Source organism: Malaya genurostris, chromosome 2 (assembly GCF_030247185.1).
Source record: "Malaya genurostris strain Urasoe2022 chromosome 2, Malgen_1.1, whole genome shotgun sequence".
In the NCBI taxonomy this organism is placed as follows: domain Eukaryota; kingdom Metazoa; phylum Arthropoda; class Insecta; order Diptera; family Culicidae; genus Malaya; species Malaya genurostris.
In genome coordinates, this window is record NC_080571.1 from 80,009,452 (window position 1) to 80,035,530 (window position 26,079).

A 26,079-nucleotide genomic window follows, 5' to 3' on the forward strand; every position below is an offset into this window, starting at 1 on the left:
GCTTCAGAATCATTTTCAGAATTTTATTCTGAATCCTTTGAAGTCAGAAGTGTAATTAAATTTTGGAACTAGATTCTGAAGATTTTCGAACTATATTCTGAATCTGGATTATAAAGCTCAGTTTTGAAGCTGGTGTCTTGATCCGAATTTGAAAACTGAAGCGTAGTTCTGTTACTAAAATTACTGGTTTCGAATTCAGTTCCAGATCGCAGGTTCAGTGATCAGTTCAACAATCCAGATTCAGAATTCAGTGCTAGAACAAAGTTTAAGAATTCGATTCCCGATTTCAGATTCCATAATTTTGCACCAAAATTTAGTTCTAGCAGTTCTTGCGTTCGGCTTCAAAATTTGGTTCCAGAATTCCAGATTCATAATTCAGCTTCTTTACAATGAAGAAAAACTGAACTATCCGTTTTATTCGTATTCACGTCATCCGGTTATGTCTCTGGCATTACCCACCCGCCTTTTTTTTTAATTTTAGAGGTAAGCCTCAGTTTTCTATTATTTGTAAATTTCATGTGCTTTCTGTTTTCTATTTTCTTTTCTTTTTCATTGGCAGTGTTTCAGGTAGTACTTAATCCATGATATGATAAAATTTGTCCACTTCTTCGACGACATTCCTTTCTACATTCAATAGACTTTGCCAATTTTAGTTTCCGCTTGACTTCTTCGAAGTTGATTTTTATGTATTCCGGCACTTCTTCAAACTCCAAGTCGTAGAGTAGGTGAATAATGTGTGAAAATAATGAGTATTCAATTGCAGTGTGAAATGCTTCATTTTTCCATAAAGGCATGTTTAATGCATTCAGTGCAACTATAACGTTTCCTTATGATGAATTGGTGTGCAAAAGCGTTCATGAATTAAGGAAAACATCCGAGAAATGGGTTCTCTAAGGTTACTGCTAAATTAAGCTGGAGTCCCATTACAACGCTATCAGAATATGTTCACCCGACATGTTTCAGTAGATTGTTTAATGGAAAACGCTAATTTACTTGTTTACACATGTTAAGGGTCGTACCCTGAACATCTGGTGATTGTGTTATAGAATTGCAAGTATAGTTGATTGATGATCGTGAAAATTGACTGACAGCATAAGAAGTGAAAAACGATTTGCGAAGCCTGAAAACTACATGCCTTCGTTATTGCGTCAACCAATCAATAAATCAAGTTGGATAATTTGAAAAATTAGAAAAGCATCGCGTTCGAATAAAAGCTACGGCTACAGGTCTGTACAGAGACGAATGAAAGTATGTTTGTCACTATATTCAATCAACTCGTATCCTTTCCCAAAAGACGACTTAAGCTGGATATCGTAACGAAATAATACTCGTATCAACGGTGTTGATGTACTATAAGATTAAGCCCGTTAGAAGCGGTATCAGAGGAGGATTTATCACAGTCACGTTTCAACACGAAACGAAACTCTCGAGCGCACGGTTTCGATGGGTGGTCTGTTGTTGAACGCTTTGAATTGATTTCTTGGTGAAGGTAAACTTTACCAGCATCGGATGGAGTACATTTTTCATGCGTTGATTTTTTTTGAAGCATCGAACTTCGGGGAATAGAAGCGCGAATGGGTGAGCTTTGGTATTGTAGCATTTCATTTCCATGTTTTTGATTAAATTTCTTTGAATTGTTCATTTTGTTTGTACCAAATGACCTGACTTCTTGTTTTTGTTGTTAATAGTTCATAACGTACCTGCTCACTCCTGACAGCATGATTTGTCCACCATCCGTTGAGAAACAACATGAAATGGTCGTTTACCTACCCGACATGCTATTCACCTCAATTGGTAACAAATGAAAAGCTCAAAGACAGGTTAATGTATCGATTGATGGAGCTCGTTGTACGAAAGAATAAACCGAGGCATAATAGACAAGTCATATGCCAGATTAGCCGATAACGGATATTGGTTGACATGTTATGCGATAGGAATCTATTATTGTCGTTCGTAACAGCGGCAGGAAATTGTTGTCGGCTCCAGGTGAGAGTAATTAACATTATACGAACGGCAAATGACCTCTCATTTAATGTTGATAATAATGGGTGAAACTGATAAATTTTGGTTAGGGGAACTGGCTCCAACATTAAGTTGAACATTTCTGAGAATATCAAATTGATTGCTTTTGCATTAATTATGCTACTGGCAACCAAATTCTTATACTTTGTCAGTCTTTTTTCTTCTTTCACCATACTAGTGTAAAAAATTGAAGAGCTGTGTACCGCACACGACTAGACACGAAAAGCACAGTGCGGGGTGCGCATATCGTGATTGGCGTACAGGAATAATTTGGAATATGTAAATGAACAAAATTAGTGTCTTATTTTTGGAACTTATTTCACGTTATGAAAATAGAACGTGAGTAATGGTTATGAATTCGACTTACTTTACTATGGGGTGCCTTTTCAAAATTTGCCCTGAACAAGAATGGGTAGAACTTGATCGTGAATATCTTTTGTTGTATTTTAAGCAGCAACATCATTTATTCCTCATACCATCGGAAATTTGTTCAGCAATTCATGAAAATTTTTTTAGTAGTATAAGATATCCTATGAACGAGCATTAAGGTGAAATTCAGTGCCAAATAAAGCGCGGAAAATATTAAACATATGAATAAAACGAATCATCGCACAAAGCGTATCGTGCAAAACCGATAGTGGACTTACGACTAGAGCTGTGCGCCGCCGCGCAACGCCGCCGCCGCCGATAATTGATGATCAGCGCGCCGGTTATCACATTTCAATCGTGTCGTCGATTATATTACATCAGCCGAAAAAATGATTTTATCAATGTGGAAAATTGTTTACAGTTTTCACGAAATTTGATTCAAACTCTATTTTCTGTCTTTATTTAAAAGGTTTTGAGCTATTGGCACATTATCGCAACATTATCGGTCGCGACATCTGAAAATGAAAAATTGAACCAAGAAAAGGAGGGTTCTTCCGAAAATTTTCATATCGACAGTAGTGATTTGCAACATTTTTTTCGTTTATTCAATAGTAATAATAGATATCAGCAATAAAAGTAAACTCAGAGTAGAAAAAAATAAATAATGTTAGGTTTTTTCGGATTAACATTTTTTTAGAAACCAGTGTAGTGTGGATTTTTTGGGTACTAGAATGTTTAGCGATCGAGTACCATTTATTTTGGATACTTTATTTGTTATTTCCGAGCATTTGAAAAATGGTATTGAACAAAGTTTCATGGTCCATTCTAAATAAACGTTAGTTTTCGCACAATAAATTAAGATCAACGTTACCAACTCAAAGTAAAAACATTTTCTTCTACTTCTACTATGATTTTTCAAAATATTTACCCGTTTTTATAAGAAATCGATACAAATGTGAAGTAATTAAAACTTGAATTTGTTAATTTGGTATTATTTTTGATATCTGAATGAATTTGAGCGCCAAATCGATGTTATGTTAATTACATACGTACGAAAAGGATATACTTATTTTTTCCACTCATTACCCTTCAATTTAAACAGGAGCCTCAGCAGTCTTATCTAAAAATGCGTTCATAATTCAATTTATTCATTATTCCAGTCTATGAAGTGAGTGGATCTGGCTTATTTCTGAAAAAAAATCGTCGCTCTATCTTTACGGTGACAGTGTAAATACGAAACTAATGAAAATAATCCTACTATTAGGTGCCACTTCCACTGCTAACCTCAATTTATTTGACAATTCAGCCGTACTGTTTTCATACTCGCAAGGTAACTTGGTTTAACATAACGCAGACATAGGGTAAAATCCATGGAGGCAGTACTGTCAAGGATGAATGCTTGTTCATTTTTGACATCACGATAAAAACACAATTTGGTTTAATACGAAATTCAAATAACCTCATAAAATGAGCTGGTAAACATCGATTACCAACTGCCAAATATTTGTTTGCATGTTAATTTCATTCTGTTTCATCAGATTTTCATGTCATTCCACTGAGTTCCAGGACCAGGACCACCGAAAGGTGTCAAAGATGACATTTATTTATCAATCGTTCATCAGTGGTGGCATCGTGTAAAAGTTAATGATCAGAAATTGTAATACCCAGTTAAAACAAAACTCAGTTTTGAGTAGTTTTTTTTTACCATGCTAAGTAGTTGTGGATGAGTGTGTACATATTTTCTTTCGAAAGTTAATCGCTGTAAACTTGAATTACGTTATGCCGTTAATTTTAAATTTAAACGAAGTTCCTACCATGGATCTTGCCATTGGCACCTCACATTGTGTAAGAAAATCAAGTAACGCATGGAATTATTTCGGAAAACTTCAGCACATGAAGAATGGAAAGTTTGATTATATTGTTACTGATAAAGTGTTTTGCTCATTGTGTTTTACGGGAGCAAAAAAAATTGAGGGTTGTATTCAAGACACGACCGTGCACAATAACATTAAAAATGAAACGTTTCTAGGGTCTTCATAATTAATACAAAAAAAAGATGATAATGATGATGATACACTAAACTAAAAACCTATTTAATTGACTAATTACAAACTTGCTCTAGTTTAAGCGCTTAGATTGTTAGCGAATGATAAAATTGACAATTAGATTCTTTCTTGATAATTGATTCTATTCAATTTTGATCCCTTTCCACAAATTTTTACATTGTTAAGTTTTTGAATAACGTCCTTTAACTAGAAGTCAATTATGATGAATTCAAAGTTACTTGAAAGCTCAACTTTAGATACAAACAACCTAAAGATTTGAACCTGAACAAATAAAACTATTTTATTTTATGATAATAATTTTCGAGAAACGTACAAACTTATTAATTTTATAAAAAGTTAATCGATCCAAGAGAAGATTTTATTTATTTTAACAAAAATGTTGTACTTAGTAATAGTGTAATTTTATTAATCCTTCTTCATAATCTTCGGAAAGTGTCGGTAAATAATATGGCAACAATATGAGTAAGAAAACATGTGAAACAGTCCGCATAAAAGAGTTACTTACTTAAATTGATTTTCGCTTTGGCATATTAGGAATATACGGAATGGATACGCAACAAAATTCCGAAATTTTGTTCATATTGTAACTTGATGTTATTAACACATGAATGAACATTGTCATAACATAGTTACAACGCGTGTAGTCATCAGACGCTTATTGTTTTGAAGCAAATAATAATTGAACTGAAACTGGCCATTAACCTAATTCTACGAGGGTTCCTATTCAAACGATACATGTAGAATCGCAGGTGAACTTACCTTGAGCTTATTTTTTCTACTATATGATATTGCATCTAATTGTACTGTATATGTGAGCCTGTGGCCGCTTTTAGATAAGTTTCAGAATTTAATTTTGAAGCGTTTAATTCTTGGAGGGACAACAACTTGTTCAGTCACATTGTCACGTTTTGTTCGTATGGGAATGGAGATTCAAGTATGCAAACCGATCCGTTGACAAATTAAAACATTTTTAAGCTTACAATATTGAAGCTTTGGAATCATTTAAATTAAGGAAATCCATTAACAAATCATCGAGGAACAAGCGCTGCAAATTAGATCCGAAAAATCTATCGCCAATAATTCTAAATTGGCCTGATAGTTACCAGAGAACAAAAATAAAATACTGAATTCAAACCAATTTTTCAATGGTATGCAATAAAATATTCAAATGACGTTTAAGTTAAATGTTTCAGATTCGATTGGTTATTGAACTATTTAAATCCATCCACAAATGACTGAGTTATAAGCGTTAAAAATTATGACAGAAAAATGTTACGCGATTTGTTTTGTATATTTTAAATTAACACCCAGCCTCGAGAAGCGAAGTGTAAGGAATTTTTAATGGCAAAATCGACCAAAAAATTGCTAAATACATGGAATATTTCAAAAGAATCGGTAACCACGCTGATTCGGTTCGTCAATAGCTAGATGATAAATAAGATATTCAAGCGAACACGGTGTTGCGCAGACAGCAGAAAATTTCACCAACACATTATACAAAAGCGACAATCCAGCAAGTGAACGCATATACAATTCAGCATCAGCTTACTGGACGAGCTACTTGTTTCATTCACAGTCAAACATCAACTAGGCAAAGAAATATTGTGCAGCATATATTTATAGATTTCTCTTCATACTACGCAGAACGATGCGGTGTTTTTTATGCATGACGCAAAGCCTCCTATGCCGAACAAGAAGTTGACGTCATTTTGTACAACTGGGATTGGTGGATGAAAACATTGGTCGATTCCAACCATTTTTTCAATAATATGCCATTGAAATACTGAAACGACGTCGTCATACATGTTTAAGTTAAAAGTTTCCGAATCGATTGGTTGTTAAATTATAACAATCCATCAACAAATGACCGAGTTATTAACGTTCAAAATTATGACACAAAAAGGTTACGCGACAACTTGTAAAACTTTTAATTGACACCCGGCCTCATATAGTGTAAGTACATTTTTAATGCCAAAACTTTTTTTTCTTGAATCTACCCATCTTGCAATGTATGATTGGTTGACAGGGAACCTAATCACTTATCTTGGTACAAAATTTTATCAAAATCAATAATGGTTTTGCTGTGTAAATCAATTTTAAATTTTTAAAATAATTTTTTTTCAGCATTTTTATTAAAAAATTTGACTCATTTAGTGAAAAACCACTTTTTTGTAGGATTCATCATTTTCGACAATAACTGCGAAAAATCAGTTAAAAATGTTTAGCCTTTTTCAGGCTGGAATTTTGAAAAAAAAAAACAAAGTATGCAAAATGACTATTTTAGGACAACAAATCGATTTGGCGTGAAATTCGCCATATTTATAGAGAAAAGTTTTCATATCAGAATTATTTTTTTCAGTTTCGGGAGGGGTTTGAATCCATAAATCCCCCCTTGTATACGCACCTGTGTTCACGTCATTCAGTTATGTCTCTGATATTACCCACCCGTCTTTTTGGTTTCATCGCGCCAGCTGGATGTATCTTATTTCTCCGGCATTTTGCAACCGATTTTCACAAACGAACAATTTTTTAAGGATATTCTATGCCACTTATTTTCAATTAGGTTTAAAATTAACGTCGATTTATCATAACATTTAGATCAACCGCGTATAGCTAGATGCTCTTACAATTATATTTTTTTAAAATTTTTTTAACTAACTTACTAAGTGAGCGAATCGATTCAATTGAAGATTGCATCGATTTTTGTCGGAATTTGCTTATAATATTATGTGACATTATATCTAATGGTTCTATATTTGTGAGTCTGTGTAACTCATTTGTACTAAACCAGGGAGGATGCTTCAAAATAATTTTCAGAATTTTATTCTGAAGCGTTATTTGAAGCGTTTTCTTCCTGGTGGAACAACAACTTGACCAAATTGGTACTGAATAAAGCATGGCTGATCTGAAAATTTGTTTATAAATTAACAATTTGTTTTTTAGACAGAGCTTAGAATTTCTGTTTATAAGAGGATATAAACATTTAATATATTTAATACACTTTGCCTGGATTCCTTCAATAATGATCTTAATATTTATATCTCATTAAGCTATAGAAAACTGATGAATATTCTTTATAAAAATACCAACACTTTAATCGATCATGTTTTTGATTTTTAGTACGAGTAAAGCTACACAGCTAGAGATCCATTATCGTTGTCATGGTTAAAAAAGCATGAAGCCAATGTTTTTATTTTCCCATGAAATCAAGACAATTATTCATGACTTTATGATCAAAAGGATCACAACCATTAGTAATAGCTATTCTCCCATGAAAATCACTTAGAACCCTCTGAATCAAGTGCAATATGGCCGACTTTGTGATAGAACAACATATTGACAAATTGCAGACAATGGAATTAGCAAAGCAAAACAAAGTCTTGGCATTACATTCCTTTTGTTTCAACAGACGTCGCAGCCTTTTCATAGCGTACAGGATCATTGCATGGCTGGTACTACGATTCTGCTGACACTAAGAACCCTTCCAGGTCGAGGCTCGAACAACTGGCTTGTAAGACCAGCGCCCTATACATTGAACCGCCAACCCGGGATAATAAAATTAAAGCACTACTGAAATTGTGTACTTGATTCTAAGAAATATTTATTCAGTAGTTTAAAATTTATTATGTCTATAGATAAATCGACTGATTGACAACTGACATCCTATAAGATCACGAACAAACTAAGTACGGTTACATATTTTCTTTTGCAATCACTGAAGTAATTATTTTTACGTTTCGTCTTTGACTCATCAGTGCAGAGCAGTTCAAGTTGAACTGCTTAGTGCTAAACTCGGCAGTTCAATTTGAACCGCTAAGCAGACGTAAAGTTTCTGCTACTTACAGAACACTCACTGAAGTAATGTTTTGATTGAACACAACTGAAGAAATTTTTATATTTTCGATACTTTTGTTGTTGTAATATTATGATAGCTATTATAAACCTTAGGATATATTCGATTATGACCATCATCTATTAAAATACATAGATATGTTCAAGCCAAACTACTTAGTTTAATGGTCATAAATATACATATAACAGACTTTTTTGTTTCTACAGAATATTCTCCAGTACACATATGTAATTATTAGATTATTTAAAAAGTATTTATGTATGAAATTATATTGGCATTCAGTCCGCCCGTAATAAACAAAATAGTTATGCTTCGTCTTCAGTAGCAGTCGGAAAATAAACTTTGAATGCTAGAACAGAATAAAAACTTTTGTTCAGGAAGAATCAGTCGGGTTTTACATTCAAAAATACTTCAACGGCTTTTACAAACTATTAAGCTGCACTTAGCTGGTTTTTGCATTCAGCCGTTCATATAAAATGATTTATTATTTTTAGACATAACGCCTAAATTGATACTGCAAGGAAGACCATGATAACGTCAATCCCGCTGAAGTTATACCTATAAATGTAATGTGCGTTACGCTACAATTTCAGCCAGATAAAAGTGGGTGGGTAATGTCAGAGACATAACTGGATGACGTGAATACGAATAAAACTAACACGTTTCTTCCCATATCTGTATACATAAAATCGTTCGCATAAGTTAATAGATTGTGTGAATTGTGTGAGGTTTCATTTCCTTACTTTCAACGATGCACCTATACTAAAGCATGGCGAATTCAAATCACACTTATTTTAACACACAAATTAATAAGAAAATTGTTTGTTTGCAAAAGTACACAAGTTATGAATTACACTAATTTCAAACACCCAACATTCACACTATTTCCGTAGGAAAAAAAACATCAAACTCTGTTCGTCGAGATCACAAAACGCCTGTGTGTGTTTGTATCACTATGTATAGATTACTGAACCGATTTTCACATACTAATATTCAAATGAAATGTCTTATGGTCCCATATACTGCTATAATTTTTTATAAAGATCAGATTCCGGAATTATAGGGTGATATCCACAAAAAAATTGTCACACACGTTTCTCAGAGATGGCTGAACCGATTTTTACAAACTTTGATTCAACTGGAAGGTCTTATGGCCTCATAAAATTTTCTTCAATTTCATTTAGATTCGACTTCTGGTTCTGGAATTACAAGGAACTATGTGAAAATTTATGAAAAAATGCGCACTCAGTTTTCTCTGAAATTTCATAACCGATTTTCACAAACTAAGAAACAAATAAAATGTGTTGAAATTCTTTAAAAAGTCCCCGGAAAACAGATCCAGATCCGACTTCCGGTTCCGGTATTACAGCACAATTTGTGAAATTTTCAATTTCATGAGCATTTTTTCACAAGTGATGGCGAAAAGAGGTGCACAGTTTTATAAAACTTACTGCTAAATTCATCTAGTTGACGGATCTTGTTAGTTAATGAATATATAAAACTACTTTGGGACTACTAGTCCCCGGTTTCCGCTTCCGAAAGCACCGATAATAGTAAGAAAATCTCAAAAAACGGAACTCACTCCGATTTCTCAGCAATGGTTAGACCGATTCTCACAAATCATGATTCTAATTAAAGCTCTCATTGTCCTAAAATATGCTGTGCAATTTCATCGACTTCCGGCTCCGAAATTATAGGGCGATGAGTGTCAAAACCTGTAAATCGTCATTCAAAATGACGATGCAAAACTGGTACGCGTCGGTACGTGCGGCTTTGCTCCGTTTGCAGTGTATCGTGCAGGGTTGCCAAATTTAAATCTATATTTTTCAGGTGAAAAAAATGTAAATTTGAATAACTTTTATTTAATTTGTACCTACTTGTTAGTGTTATTACAAAATCATGATAAAAAATCTCATAAAATAAAAAATTTCATATGCTCATAGGTTGCTATTGAATTTCACCATGCTTTCATATGGTGAAGTGTGTTTAAAATTGCACACCGTCATTTAGAGCGACGAAACAAAAGAGGTAAAAATTCTTCTAGATTTGGCTCAAAACTGATTCAATTTGTAGGCTATATTAGTTACTTACTAAAGAAACTAATTCGGCTATACTGGTTCCAACTTCCCGGTTCCAAAAGTACCGGAAATAGTGGTCAAACAGTTTAAAACAAGACTCACTCAATTTTCTCAGAGGCGGTTTGATCGATTTCCGCAAACTTAGGCTCAAATGAAAGTTCCTATAGTCTCATAGGTTGCTGTTTAATTTCATCCGAATCCGACTTCCGGTTCCAGATCTATAGGGTAGAGTGTGTTTAATCATTTAGTGCGACATAATTGTTTACAAACTGAAAAGGTTATGTTAGTTCATACCCAAAGTAAGTTTCTTATTTTATTCAAGATTGAAAAAAAAAAATTTCTTGATATTTTTGAAAATATAAGTGAAGAAGGCATCATTACATCACTAGGTGGACTAAAAAAGGTTTTTTTAATGTAGCACTCAGCAACTGAAATCATCAGGAATGTGATTAAACTCTCATTATTAAGGGTTGTGGCCCTAATTAGCAACCGCTCAATCATCACGTGACAACCATTATTGAGAAAACAACCTTGATTTACAATATGTAGGATTTGGGATCCAAAACAGCAAAAAAAGACACCGAAGACAGAAGAAAGAAGTTGATTGTCACAAATTATTCTGGTGACGCGGGCGGAACATCAAGGAGGGTTCATTGGGCCGCTGAGCCATGTCACCATGTCAAGTAGTTCGTTCGTGAAAAATTGATGCCCTCCTTTTCAACATCCGTTTTTTCCAAGGTTCATACTCTCAGAACATCACTCAACCCTAACGACTCTTTTCACACCGAAACCCCTCAGATGTGTTGGTAATTTGCTTTGCTAACATGAAAAGCAGACCTTTTCTTGACAATGCACTTATTGGCTTGTGGATGTCGATCGCAGTGGGATGGGAGCCGAGGTAGACGGGTTCCGAATATTTTGAAGCTTTTCGAAGTGATTAGTTTGTCTATTTGAGTTTGATGAACTGCAATAAATATTGTTTTTTTTTTGTTGGCCAATACATGCGGAAAATCAAAGTCTTCTGGCACATATTAACTGAAAGGGTGAATGGCCCCAGAACCCAACAACAATTTTCCGGGTGGACTTTTTCTCTAGTGTTCGTTGTCGAACCAGCAGCTGACGTGTAATGAAAAATGCTTCAAGTCGACCCCTTTTACGGTATATAAAATTGAGCGAAACGACAAATCTAATTTATGTGACATTTTGCTTGGGCATGGTTACAGAGACGTGATTTCATTTGCCAAACGAAATTTGGATTCCAGTGGAGCATATAGGTTTACTTATGTTTTCGTTAGAACGGCATCGTCATGACACGAAAGCGATCGATTTGTTTTTGTAGTTGTTTTAGTTGATTTGAGTCGATAATGGATTCTTGCAGGAATGACCAAAAATAGAATAAAAGTTTCTCTTATTTAGTAAAAGTAAAAAGTTGACAAAAGTACTCAAAGTTTCTGATTGATGCTCGGCGAAACTGGTATGTCTCTAAATATTGCGAGGTTGACGGTTTTATTTAGTCTTTCGAACATCTCGAACATTTTTCAAAAGATAAGAAACTTTAGTAAAATGAATTTTTACGTCTTTTTACCAGAATGTTGTTTTTAGAAGAATGATGAAACTGGACAAACTAAAATGTCTACCTCCAGACATTAGTTGGATTACACTTTGTTTACGTTTCTCAATCTACACGAAGAATACTTTGGAAACCAATTAAACCAATTTTGATAATAACCCTTTGTTTTTGATTGTCGCTATTTGTCTGAATCTAGCAATTGAAGTCGATAAGATTCTTTTCATTTTTCAACTATGATCACAATTATTTATTGAACCAACTTTCAAAGACACTGGTATGAGATATGCACGTGACATGCCTCGTGCGTGCTAGCTTCCTAGTGGGTCATCTCTTTCATATGATTTCTACTTCTCCTAAGTTCAGGAGCATAAAATTTTCTCTGTGAGATGCTACTTAAACATCTGTTTTAGACCAGAGAGATGAAACTTAAAAATTAATGAGGTTTAGAAATAAATTGAGTTGACTCTGGGGGAAATACAAGAGGCTAACAACATAAACTACAAATTAAAACAGTTTTGAGACAAATTTAGGTGAATTTTTACACTTTCTGCATTGTCACTCTAAATAAAAAATTAAAACTTTCAACACTCTTCATTCTGTAATTCCGGAGCTGGGAATCGGACTGGGATTAAATTCAATAAGAGCCTCTGAGATCAGAAAATCTTTCATTCGAGCCTAAGTTAGAGATAATCCCTCCAGTCAAATGTGGAATATAAAGCGACTTTTGGAGTTTTCTATCACTATCTGGAACAGGTAACTGAGATCCGGTTTATTCGAAATTAAATTTTTCTGCCATCAACTAACCAGACCTGCACAATTCAAGAGTTATAGGGTAAAAAGAAGAACATTTTGCTCGTTTTTTTTCAGTGACTTATATGGAAACACGCTCTTGAAGTTAACCTTTTTATTTTTATCAGTTGTAATTCTTTGAGGAAACGATAAACGATAAACGATAAACGATAAACGATAAACGATAAACGATAAACGATAAACGATAAACGATAAACGATAAACGATAAACGATAAACGATAAACGATAAACGATAAACGATAAACGATAAACGATAAACGATAAACGATAAACGATAAACGATAAACGATAAACGATAAACGATAAACGATAAACGATAAACGATAAACGATAAACGATAAACGATAAACGATAAACGATAAACGATAAACGATAAACGATAAACGATAAACGATAAACGATAAACGATAAACGATAAACGATAAACGATAAACGATAAACGATAAACGATAAACGATAAACGATAAACGATAAACGATAAACGATAAACGATAAACGATAAACGATAAACGATAAACGATAAACGATAAACGATAAACGATAAACGATAAACGATAAACGATAAACGATAAACGATAAACGATAAACGATAAACGATAAACGATAAACGATAAACGATAAACGATAAACGATAAACGATAAACGATAAACGATAAACGATAAACGATAAACGATAAACGATAAACGATAAACGATAAACGATAAACGATAAACGATAAACGATAAACGATAAACGATAAACGATAAACGATAAACGATAAACGATAAACAATAAACGATAAACGATAAACGATAAACGATAAACGATAAACGATAAACGATAAACGATAAACGATAAACGATAAACGATAAACGATAAACGATAAACGATAAACGATAAACAATAAACGATAAACGATAAACGATAAACGATAAACGATAAACGATAAACGATAAACGATAAACGATAAATGATAAACGATAAACGATAAACGATAAACGATAAACGATAAACGATAAACGATGAACGATAAACGATAAACGATAAACGATAAACGATAAACGATAAACGATAAACGATAAACGATAAACGATAAACGATAAACGATAAACGATAAACGATAAACGATAAACGATAAACGATAAACGATAAACGATAAACGATAAACGATAAACGATAAACGATAAACGATAAACGATAAACGATAAACGATAAACGATAAACGATAAACGATAAACGATAAACGATAAACGATAAACGATAAACGATAAACGATAAACGATAAACGATAAACGATAAACGATAAACGATAAACGATAAACGATAAACGATAAACGATAAACGATAAACGATAAACGATAAACGATAAACGATAAACGATAAACGATAAACGATAAACGATAAACGATAAACGATAAACGATAAACGATAAACGATAAACGATAAACGATAAACGATAAACGATAAACGATAAACGATAAACGATAAACGATAAACGATAAACGATAAACGATAAACGATAAACGATAAACGATAAACGATAAACGATAAACGATAAACGATAAACGATAAACGATAAACGATAAACGATAAACGATAAACGATAAACGATAAACGATAAACGATAAACGATAAACGATAAACGATAAACGATAAACGATAAACGATAAACGATAAACGATAAACGATAAACGATAAACGATAAACGATAAACGATAAACGATAAACGATAAACGATAAACGATAAACGATAAACGATAAACGATAAACGATAAACGATAAACGATAAACGATAAACGATAAACGATAAACGATAAACGATAAACGATAAACGATAAACGATAAACGATAAACGATAAACGATAAACGATAAACGATAAACGATAAACGATAAACGATAAACGATAAACGATAAACGATAAACGATAAACGATAAACGATAAACGATAAACGATAAACGATAAACGATAAACGATAAACGATAAACGATAAACGATAAACGATAAACGATAAACGATAAACGATAAACGATAAACGATAAACGATAAACGATAAACGATAAACGATAAACGATAAACGATAAACGATAAACGATAAACGATAAACGATAAACGATAAACGATAAACGATAAACGATAAACGAATGAACGATATGTATGTTTAACCGTTACCCTGGATAGAATTTTGAAGCAATTAATTGGGATCACGAAATTCAGATGAACAAATCTGAGTTTAGATTCGCCATCGCCGAGGAAATCGAGTGCAAATTTTTGTTTCCAACCAGAGTTTTAACGCGATACGATTTTTTTACTTCTTGATGATCACTTTACCGACGACACGACCAGACACTCCGAAGAAAAATCGGTATTAAAACGGTCTGTTAATGAATTACCATCAGTTATCGAATATCGAAAGACCCCTTGCTCATGATAGAAATAATCTTTTCGAGCAACACTGTTCTGGTTTCTATGTGCAGGTTACCAAGGAACCTCTATAATATGATCAAACAAAACAAAACATTACCGAACAGCGGGAGCGTAAAAAGCGTAAGTGCTTTTTCCGAAAACATAAACCGTTTGTCCAAACGATTTGAATTAGGTTGTTAAATATTATTAATATATCGATAATCATGGATTAAAATATTAACTTTTTCAGTTCCGTGACAAGCAGGAAGATTTTGTAAGGTATCAGTATGGCTACAACTTTAATCCATCCAGTTGGTTTGGATGGTATTCTAACGAAGATTTTGATTGGACACTGTACAAAAGCACGGTGTTTTAGAAATTGTGTGCAAACTGTTGAATGCGAGAAAATAATTCCGAAGAAGATCTTCAAAATACTAGTTGCCTGAAAGACAACTACAAGGAATGTGTGGTTCTGAATATTATGGAGTATCAATATAAAACTGAATAGATTTCAGTTTTGAATGCTAATTGATAAAGTAATTTCGAAAATGTTACAATCACAAAGGACGCTTTATAAATAAACAGTCAGCATGATCATACCCTCATATTTCACGACATATTCATGTTATGTTTCACTGGGAAATAGCAAAGTTATAAGACTCGAAAAGGTTGGAACTAATGAAAACAGAAAAATATGTACCTCAAATTGATAATTTGGTGATTATAAGGCACAAAATGGAAAAAAGTAAAATAAAAATAAAATTTGATTTAATTATGTTATTACCTAAACATAACATGTAATGAATATGTATTTACATGTGTATTTGTTCCTTTCACACTTTTATTTAGAAATTGTGCACAAAAATTGAATCAGAGACAGTCGAGAATTTTTTTAGAAGCTAGTGTTAATTTTTCTGCGATCCACGTGTGATTCATTCAGTGTGATGTTAGAGGGTAATGTTTCCCAAAACAAGCCGGGAATATTTTTTTCTTGTGAAAATTCTGCTTTCTGGATAAATCTTCAATTTATAACCCTTCGAATTGTTTCGATGAAACATTCTGCTTTTACAAAGAGCATAATAGCATTTTTTCCGATTCACACAAATCTCATTTTGATTCCGTTTTAATTGTTTATATTTTTCAATTTGACAACATTGGTAACTAAGGTAACTGTTATTCGGGATAAATAATTTTCGGTATTTGTTGCCAGTTTCAATAAATTTCCAAGCTATTTCTTTTTGACATTACCAGTTACTGAGGGGTAGTTAAATTTTCGATACAGTTTTGGTAGACGAGTGGCAGGTCGTGTCGTCGACTTTACCTTTACAACTATTAAATTTAATACACACGTTGTGATTTCTACTTGGAAGTCTGTTATTTGTGTTCTGACCGTGATGAGTTATGATGATTTGCTCATAATTTGAATCGTTCTTATGGGTCAAAGTCATTTCGCAGAAAGTCATATCGCCGAAAGGCTCATTTTGCTGAAGGACATTTCACAGAAAGGGTCATTTCGCCGAATCTTTGATTATTCTTAATATCGTAATTTGAATTGATTTATAATAACGATAAATGGAAGATGATAGCGTCAACGCCCTTTTTGTTGACCTACAATTGTACGGATAAATTCATTTCCCCCCTGAAAGACTACTTTCTTGAATAAAGATGAACCTTGAATCAATACTCAGATCGAAGTTTCGTTCACTGAAAACTTGCAAATGTTTGTGGTGTTTTTCGTTGTACTATCGGTGAAATGGCATTTGGCAATACGTCTTTCGACGGAATGATCGGCTCTCGTTTTTTATCATGTAATTATTATAAATTTTCAATTTGTTATAAAAAGATAAAGTGGGAAGTTTCGTGATTTATAATTCAGGACAACAATTTTGTATTCATTTCCGTCCAGATTCATTTTTTACGAATAACACACGATTTCAACTGTAGTTCATACACCCTCTGACAGCCAGGACACTATTCAAACAAAACTACGAGTGGTCTCCCAATGCATTTTCTTGTGTAGTGTAAAAATACGCTTAAGCAAAGCGTCGTAGTCACAACAAATAGCCTCAAGAGATTATACTGTAATTGGTCGAAAATGAGCTTCTGTAGCTCCACTGTCATTAATGGAAATTTATCTGAAGGACTAAGAAAAAACGGGTTGAGTCAATTGAGTTTGCCAAAATATCTAATGGACTTATCGACAGCCTTGTATAATATTTCGAAGATACATTTCGCCTGAAATTTCCCATTTTTGGCTAATAAATAATTGTCAAGTACTATTCAGAAAAGCTCTCTTGATTATTTTCACTTTTCAACAGTTGGCCTAGTACAACATCGGTACCAATTTACATCTTGATGCGAAACTTAGTTACCTGTTCAAGTGACTCTTTGGAATAACTTCTCGACTGTTCCATTTCTTATATCAAGACATAGCCATTTTCACGATGCTCGTATTTAAGGCAACATTCTTCTAAAGAGCTTAGTTTCGAGAAGTTATAATCGCATCACACAATTAGCCATAGTCGGAGCCTTTCGAACCAAGGGGGATTTCAATCAAAGCCGAGTCCACTCTATCCGGGGCATACTTACTTGATATAGTCCTAAAAGTCGATAAGTACGTGCCGATCAGTATCAGCAGTGGAATGATGAACATAAACACTAAGGTGAAAGTGGTGTACAGCTGTTCCTGCCACCGATCGGTGTAGAAGCCGTGCGTCACGCACTGGTAAAAGTCCTCCAGAAAAGGACCTTTCGCCACCCGGAAAATCATCCACTGGAAATTGAGAGAAAAAGAAAATGGAAGTTTACTACCGGATTGAACGTTTGACGTAAAGCTGAGATTTGCCGTTTACCTTCTTGAAAAGCAAAAGAAGTGGTTTAGCTGATTTTGAAATGCTGGATTGATATAGCGGATGTTGGGTTTATGAATTCTTATGGTATCTTTATAAACTATTTGAACAGAAAAAATGTGCCCTGAATTAAATCACTGTATATGTGAGTACTTGAACAGCACAAAAGTGTGTTGAACAAATCGTTTTCCATTTATTAAATGTGATGTCAGGATGTACAAGTGCCCCTTCGCAATAAAATCCCTTAAATCGTTATTTCATAGAGTATTCTCTATTCCCAGTAGTGAGAATCATTGCTGACTGCGCATTATGTTGTGCTGTGTTCTTACCAGTATGCCCGATGGAATCTTTTTCTTCATAGTTTTTCATGCCTTTGACATCCGATACCACATCTGTGGGTATCCGTTCTGAGAAATTGAGCTTAATTTTCATGTAAACAAGTTTAAAGTGTATGATACTGTACGCGAACTCAAAAGAATTTGTCATTGCCATCTCGGGACCACTGAGACTTTCATCGAATATCAATTGTTGACACATGTCAATCGATGTAATTTTAGGTGGATGTGCTTTACATTGTTCACGAATTTTCGTGTTATTAACCATATTGCCAGAAAGACTGTTCGGATGCTGTCTTTATTTGCACCTGTTTGATGCAACTTTCGCATTGCGAAAAGTGCATAGGGCTAAACAATATATTCTAGATATGCACCAAATTGATGATTTTTACCTTTGATTTGTAATCTTAACAGTTCTCAAGATATTATTTAGAGCTATAAGAACTACTGATTTTGTGTAATGTTCCCCATCGTTGTAAACTATTCCTTTTCTTTTTCTCTAATGCAAACGACTATCAGCAATCGCTTTTGTTTGAAGTTAAACTGGCTTTGCGAACAAACCGCAACACATCTGCTCACATTGCCGATAGATTTCAAACTGAGCTAATTTTGGTTATGAGCTTTCTTTTTACGTGATTTCGTTTGTATCTTTTTCATAAATAGGTAATCTCGATGATCACAAAAATAGCAATAAATAGAATTTTGATGTCGATTTCAACTTTCAAAACGTTGTACGAGATTCGTTTTTGGCATTCAGTAGGACCAAGTTCTCTACGGTATTAAACACTGTACGGAACATTTTTCTCGAACGTATTTCGCACACCGAAAAGTGCACGAAGCTAATCAAATTATTCTGGATTTGCACTAAACTGATGATTTTACCTTTGATTTGTAAAGAAAGTAATCTTGATAGTTTTTCAGATAACATTTAGAGCCATTGAAACGGCTGATTTTGTATAATGTTCCGCATCGTTGTCCACTTTTCGTTTTCTTTTTCTCCAGTGCAAACGATCACCAACAAGATGGAGCAAATACTCTTTTTTGAAGCAAAACTCACACAGTGTGAGTCTCTCTCTTCACAAAAACTCTTCATGTAACTTTTCATAGCATCTAAAGCATACGAAAAAGGAACGCATGAAACGGTTTATAACGCATGTAATGCCTCATAACACCTTTACCTTAAAAATGTAACGCCTATAACTTACAAGGCATATAACGCTTCGTATCACCTATAACTTACAAAAACGTAAGACGTGTAACACTTCGTAACGCCTATTACTTACGAAAAAGTATTGCGTTCGTGGCTCTATAACTAAATGTAACGCATGTAACGGATCGTAACACCCAGAACATAAAAAAGTGATGCATGCCACGGATGTACCACTCCATAACATCTTAGCCTTATAAAAGTAACGCATGTAACGTCTATGATTTACAAAAAAAAAAAGCAGCGCTCACAAAATATAACGCTTGTAACGGTTCTCTTTGACTTTCAACCCGAAAAATGCTATACTTCAATAAATAGCAGTAACCAACATATTTTCCAATTTCACATTCCTGAAGATGCTTTTGAAAACAATAATTTGATATTTGATTTCAAAATAACGGCCTAAATTTTAAATGTGAGAACGATCCTAAGTAATTCCTACTTAAATTGTGTAAAGGTTTTATTCAAATACTAGCTGAATTACCCGGCGTTGCTCGGAAATGTTACGTGAAGGGAAGGCCGAAAAAAATTCTCGAAGTTGTCCTGCTTAGTGAAATACTCTTGTAGTAAAACATAACTTAGACGGCAACTCGATTGAACAATACTCCGTTCATGTTCAGATTGCGAATGATCAGTGTCCCATCTCAGATCTCACAATAATCATAATTTCCATGGTATTCCCCCACAAATTGAATCAGTTTTATATTTGAACCCTTTCGTTAGAAACATTTGAAACACCTTTCTCTCTATTAATACCTTCTTAGTAACCTACGAGTTTCATATGTATATGTGCTTGTAACGTACTTCCGTACTTCCTCGTCACATCGGATCTACAATAGCTTTGGCTTCCATGGCTATAAACGCTTGTTACTCCCTCCTCTTTATAAAAATTTTTATGACATCATCATTATTCCCACGTATTTGCTCTAAGTTTTCCATCTGATAATGATTATTTGATAACGAAAGGTTGTTTAACATCATAGCTACATTCGTACTATAGAATAACTTTTCATATAATTTATTTTACCCCGGCTTCAACCATTTTGGTCGTTCACCGGGGAGGAAAACCTATGAAATAACGATTCAGTTAATACGAAAGTTGTCGTAACCTTATTTCCTGGGTCGACAGTTTTCTCAATTCACATAAAATATGCACTTTGATTGTATGATTTCGTCAATTCAGATCAACGTTGGGAATACTTTTTCCCCCTCCCTATTATGAATATGTTTGTGAACTTCACTTAGTTGCTAGAATATGCTGCACTTGTGAAGAAATACCAATTTTTCGTAAAACCCGATATCAACCCCCCCCCTTCCCCCCCCTTACACTTTCCATGTTCGGGGCACTCGCTACACTCCCTCACCCTCAGAATAACGTTATAATCTATTTTGATTTAACTTCCTTTTTGTCAGTGAACTTACCACAGATCTCCTCCATGATTACCCTGAGTAGTGTAGAAAGTATCTGTAGTAAGTAAAGAAAGTATCTGAGACAAAGATTATTTTCCCTTAGTTCTTTGAATTCCGCGGCAAAATGGAACCAGATCTTTTTTAATTATTTAAAGAAAAATACGACCATGAAATTCTCGCCACTCTCTTGTTTTATAAAAAATGGGAGATTAAAATTTATTTTCAAAAACCCCTCCTTCTAATCTAAATGTCGATTCTCTTCAGATTTCGTCATTGACCCTCTCCCACCATGTTAAGGACACTTCTCACATACTTTCCCCCCTGAAAATGTCCTAATGATCATTTCTGAAGTGCTTCTTTGTGCCGAAATTGATAGCAATCCGTTCAGTAGTTCCGGAGTTGCGCCGTTACAAACTTTACATCTCCTTTTTAGAGGGATGTACTACATCCACCCAACACGAATACCCTGAGTTGCACAAAAAGTATCTATGGTCTTCAAAAAGTATCGATTCTCGTCAAATTAAATATTTTTTTTTCATTACCCCTTCTTCATCTCTGAAGAGCAAAAAGCAGCTATGCCAAGTGTGATAGCAATCCGTTCAGTAGTGTTGGAGCTATGCCATTACATCCCCCTTTTTTAATGCACTTGCTACATCCACTCCCCATATATATCATATCTAAGGTATGGAAAATGTTTGCATGATCTTCAAAAATAATCGATTCTTGTCAAATTTTATGATTTTTTTTTCATGGCCTCTCCTGTTAATGATACTTGCTACGCTTCCTTCCCTATAAAAACACCTTTATGACTATTTCTGAAGAGCAAGAAATAACTGTTCCAAATTTTATAGCAATTCGTGCAATAGTTCCGGAGTTATGCCGTTACAAACATTACACTCCTTTTTCAGAGGCACTTACTACACCCTCTCCCCACAGAATATCCTTATAATCTTATCTAAGTTGTGCAAAAAGTGTCTTCAAAAAGTACCAATTCTCGTCAAATTAGATAATATTTTTAATGACCACCTTTGTTAAGGACACTTCCCACGCTCCCTCCCCCCATGGAAATATTCTTATAACCATCTCTGAAGAGCAAGAACTACATGTACCAGGTTTGATAGCAATCCGTTAAGTAGTTTTGAAGTTATGCCATTATAAACATTACACCCCCCTTTTTTAAAGGCATCTGCTGCATCCATCCCCCATTAAATTATATCTACGGTATGCAAAATGTTTCAAAGATCTTCAACAAATATCGGTTTTCATCTAGTTACATGAGTTTTTTCATGACCCCTCTTTGATTATGACACGTGTTACGCTCTCTCCCTTCATAAAACTACGCTTATGATCATCTCTGAAGAGCAAGAAGTACATGTACCAAGTTTGATAGCAATCCGTTCAGTGATTCCGCAGTTATGCCATTACAAACATTACACCCCCCCCCCTTTTTAAAGGCACTTGCTACATCCACACCTCATATAATCATATCTAATATATGCAGAATGTTTCTATGGTCTTGAAAACATATCGATTCTCGTCAAAATAGACAGATTTTTTTCATGACCTCCCCCTGTTAAGAACACTTACTACGCTCCCTCCCTCATTAAAATATCCTTATGGCCATCTCAGAAGAGCAAGAAGTTTCTGTGCCAAGTTTGGTGGCAATCCGTTCAGTAGTTTCGGAATTATGCCGCTTTAAACATTACACCCCCCTATTTAAAGGCACTTGCTACATCCAACCCCATATAGTCATATCTAAGGTATGCGAAATGGTTCTACGGTCTTCAAAACGTATCGATTCTTGTCAAGTTATATGAAGTTTTCCATGACCCCCCCTTGTTTATGGCACTTGCTACGCTCCCTCCCATGTGAATATACTGCCTAAACCATCTCTGAAATACAAGAAGTACCTGTGCCAAGTTTGGTGGCAATCCGTTCAGTAGTTCTAAAGTTATCGCGTTACAAACATACAAACTTACATCCATTTTTATATATATACATAGATTAATTTTAAATTGAAAATAGATATTCTTCAAGATGATTTTTCACTTTTTCTCTTACGAACAAAGAAAGGTAAGGCAAAAGCTTCAAAACTCGACTGAAAAATATTGGAAAAAGTGGAATATCGGTGACCGATTTTTGTTTCCGAAAACACAGAGTGATAAGTGTCAAGAATTTCAAAACGTCTTCAAAAGTGATACTGCAATAAACGAAAACCAAAATCTAAACTCAGCCCCTGGTCCCTCCCTAAATCAAAAACAGATATATAATTATTTAGAAGGTCTCAGACATGTGTTACACAAATTACAAGACAGTAAACGTAATGAAATGTAATGCAATATCAGTTCAAATGGAAAAGTTTAAAGTTTAACACCCGTAAAAGGCACACCGAGAATTAGGTACATAAGCAATCTTCGGTAAAATTATTTTTAATCTTTGGGCCCCTCCCGAAAAGAAATCCTGGGTACGGGCCTGAATCATAAATCAGACAAAAACGATTTATCGCACCATAATACCTTCGATTTGAAAAGTTCAATCTATCCATATCTGATAAATTTATGATAGCCTCATTTCGTAGTACTTTGATCACTTCCAATTTGGAACCACGAGCTGGGATTCGTAATTTGCAATTAGAGTTTAAAGCAACCAACCCGCATTATGAGATTTTCCATTTGAATCATTTTTCTGTGAGTCAATCTAGGTAGATATCAAATAATCAAAACGGAATGAAAGTTCAATTTTGATGGTTTTTGAACATTACTTGCTGGGCTTCTGGCTGCGGATATCGCAAAATAATGTGACTAGGTAATTGGTTGATGATCAATCATAACTTGCTATTCGATACGATGTTATATACATTTCTTCTGATTTTTCACTGTCTTTCAAACGAATTTTTATTCTAATATAAATTTACGAAAGTCCACATTTTAATCAAATATGCCCGCCAATACACACATACACATAAGACACACACACCGACAGAAAATTCACTACTTTAAGTGAACAAGCGAACTGATTCGAATGTTATTGGAAAGTCGGCCCTCTTGGTACAAAGAAGAAAAAACTACAACTATCATTCATTAGTTAATTTCCTCAGATTCTATAAGGTAGTTTTGTTTCACTGAATTTAGTCATTTCCGTTCATTCACAACTTTTCTTCAGTACCAAAAAAAAAACTTGCTCATAGTTCTAAAATAGCCCCTTTGTCATTCCTATGCCGGTTGGAAGGAAACGACGAAAGAGGGAGCGAGAAGAGCGACAGATTATTTTGGTAGTAATATGGACTTACAATAGTTAATATACGAGGTCTGTTCAAAAAGTTCCCGGAATTTTTTAATTGCGCGCGTCTGGAGAGTCCGGTGGTCAAATTTTTTTTTATTGTGTACATATGTCCCTAATGTATGGTGAAATTTTCAGCTGTATTCATTGTTTACATTCTGTCTTGTAGCGGCTGGTGTAGACGTGTTTTTTTGAGCTCGGCGATTTTTGTTAGTTTAAACAATGGAAGAATTGAAGAGTCAAAGAATTTGTATTAAATTTTTCGTGAAAAATGAAATAAAGTGTAACCAAGTGTGCGAAATGTTACAGAGAGCCTACGGTGAGTCTGCTATGAAAAAAACAAGTGTTTACGAGTGGTATAAGCGTTTCCAAGATGGCCGCGAAGACGTTGAAGACGACGAACGCTCCGGTCGACCCAGCACGTCAATAATCGATGAAAATGTGGGAAAAGTGGAAAAAATGATTATGGATTATCCCCGAATCACTATTAGAGAAGTTGCTGATGAAGTTGGCATATCAGTTGGCTCATGCCATCATATTTTTTCAAATGTTTTGGGCATGAAACGAGTGGCAGCAAAATTCGTTCCAAAACTGCTGAATTTTGATCAAAAAAACAAACGCATTACCATCGCTCAGGAGCTGTTAAACGACGTCAACGACGATCCAAATTTACTTGAAAGGGTCATACCTGGTGATGAAACATGGGTGTACGGTTATGATGTCGAAACAAAAGCGTTTTTCATCGATTGAAGAGATAAAGGCAGAATCGCTGAGAGTGCTACAGAGCATTACAAAAAGTGACTATCAGTCGGTGTTGAACAGTCGTTCGCGCCGCACGCGTATAGCTCTTGGCTCCTGGAATTTTTTTTCTGGCTACCTAGAGTTTCATTGATTCAAGGCTTCAGTCTTTTTCAAGACTACCTGAGTCACTAACTAAGTGACTAAGTGATACAAAGAGTGATATTAGAGTGACTAAGAAATTAATCAGCCTTTTTTAAGGCTAGCTAGGAGTCTAATCGAAGACTAATTTAGCCTAATTAATTTAATTTAAAATTTCATTCATTTCAAAAATGCCTGCGTCCAACCGGAAAGGCAACAAGCCTAAGGCTAAAAATAACTCAATACGGAATAAATCACAATCCGTTATTCAACATTTTTCTAATAACATTCACGATATTATAGAATCTGAATGTAAAAATAAAAGACAACGGACGGATTTCCCTTCCGCCGATCCTATGCCGTCTAACAATATTTACGAGATTTTTCCTGAATCCGATTGTAGCGACATAGAAGAAAATTCTTCAAAAATTCCCAAAATGGACGCTTGTCGTTCTGGGAAGAAACATCAATCTATGCCACCAGGGACGGTGATGATTTCCGACTTCAAAGCATTCCGTACTGAGCTTTCTACTTTTCTCCCGGAAGTAAAAGTCTCATTTCAAATCGGACGAAGAGGAGAATGTCGAGTCTTGGTGGATGGATTGGAAGATTACGAACGTCTTATTCGATATTTGTCCGAGAAACTTCATAAATTTTATTCATATGATATAAAATCAGACAGACCCTTCAAGGCTGTCTTGAAAGGATTATCAAATGATCAAAGTATAGATGAAATTAAAAATGAACTAAAAGAATTGCTTGGTTTTGCCCCTTCCCAAGTAATACTTATGAAAAAAAAAGCAAATGGTACTTCTAAACCACGCTCTGGAATTTCCCATGAACTTTACCTAATACACTTCCCACATTAAAATTCATTGGGAACATTATAAACAGCATAATCGTATTGCAAACTTAACGCAATGTCGTCGTTGCCAAGCCTTCGGTCATGGAACCAAAAATTGTCAT

The 26,079-nt window shown here is 34.5% G+C and overlaps 1 protein-coding gene across 1 annotated transcript in view; it reads right to left on the reverse strand.

Annotated features, from left to right (window-relative positions):
- Positions 1–26,079, reverse strand: part of LOC131427107 (gonadotropin-releasing hormone receptor) — a 190,246-nt gene that overhangs the window by 45,872 nt on the left and 118,295 nt on the right. Inside the window, exon 4 of the mRNA XM_058590031.1 lies at positions 17,744–17,927. Within this exon, the coding sequence (XP_058446014.1) occupies positions 17,744–17,927 (184 nt within the window). The remainder of the gene's footprint in view (positions 1–17,743; positions 17,928–26,079) is intronic.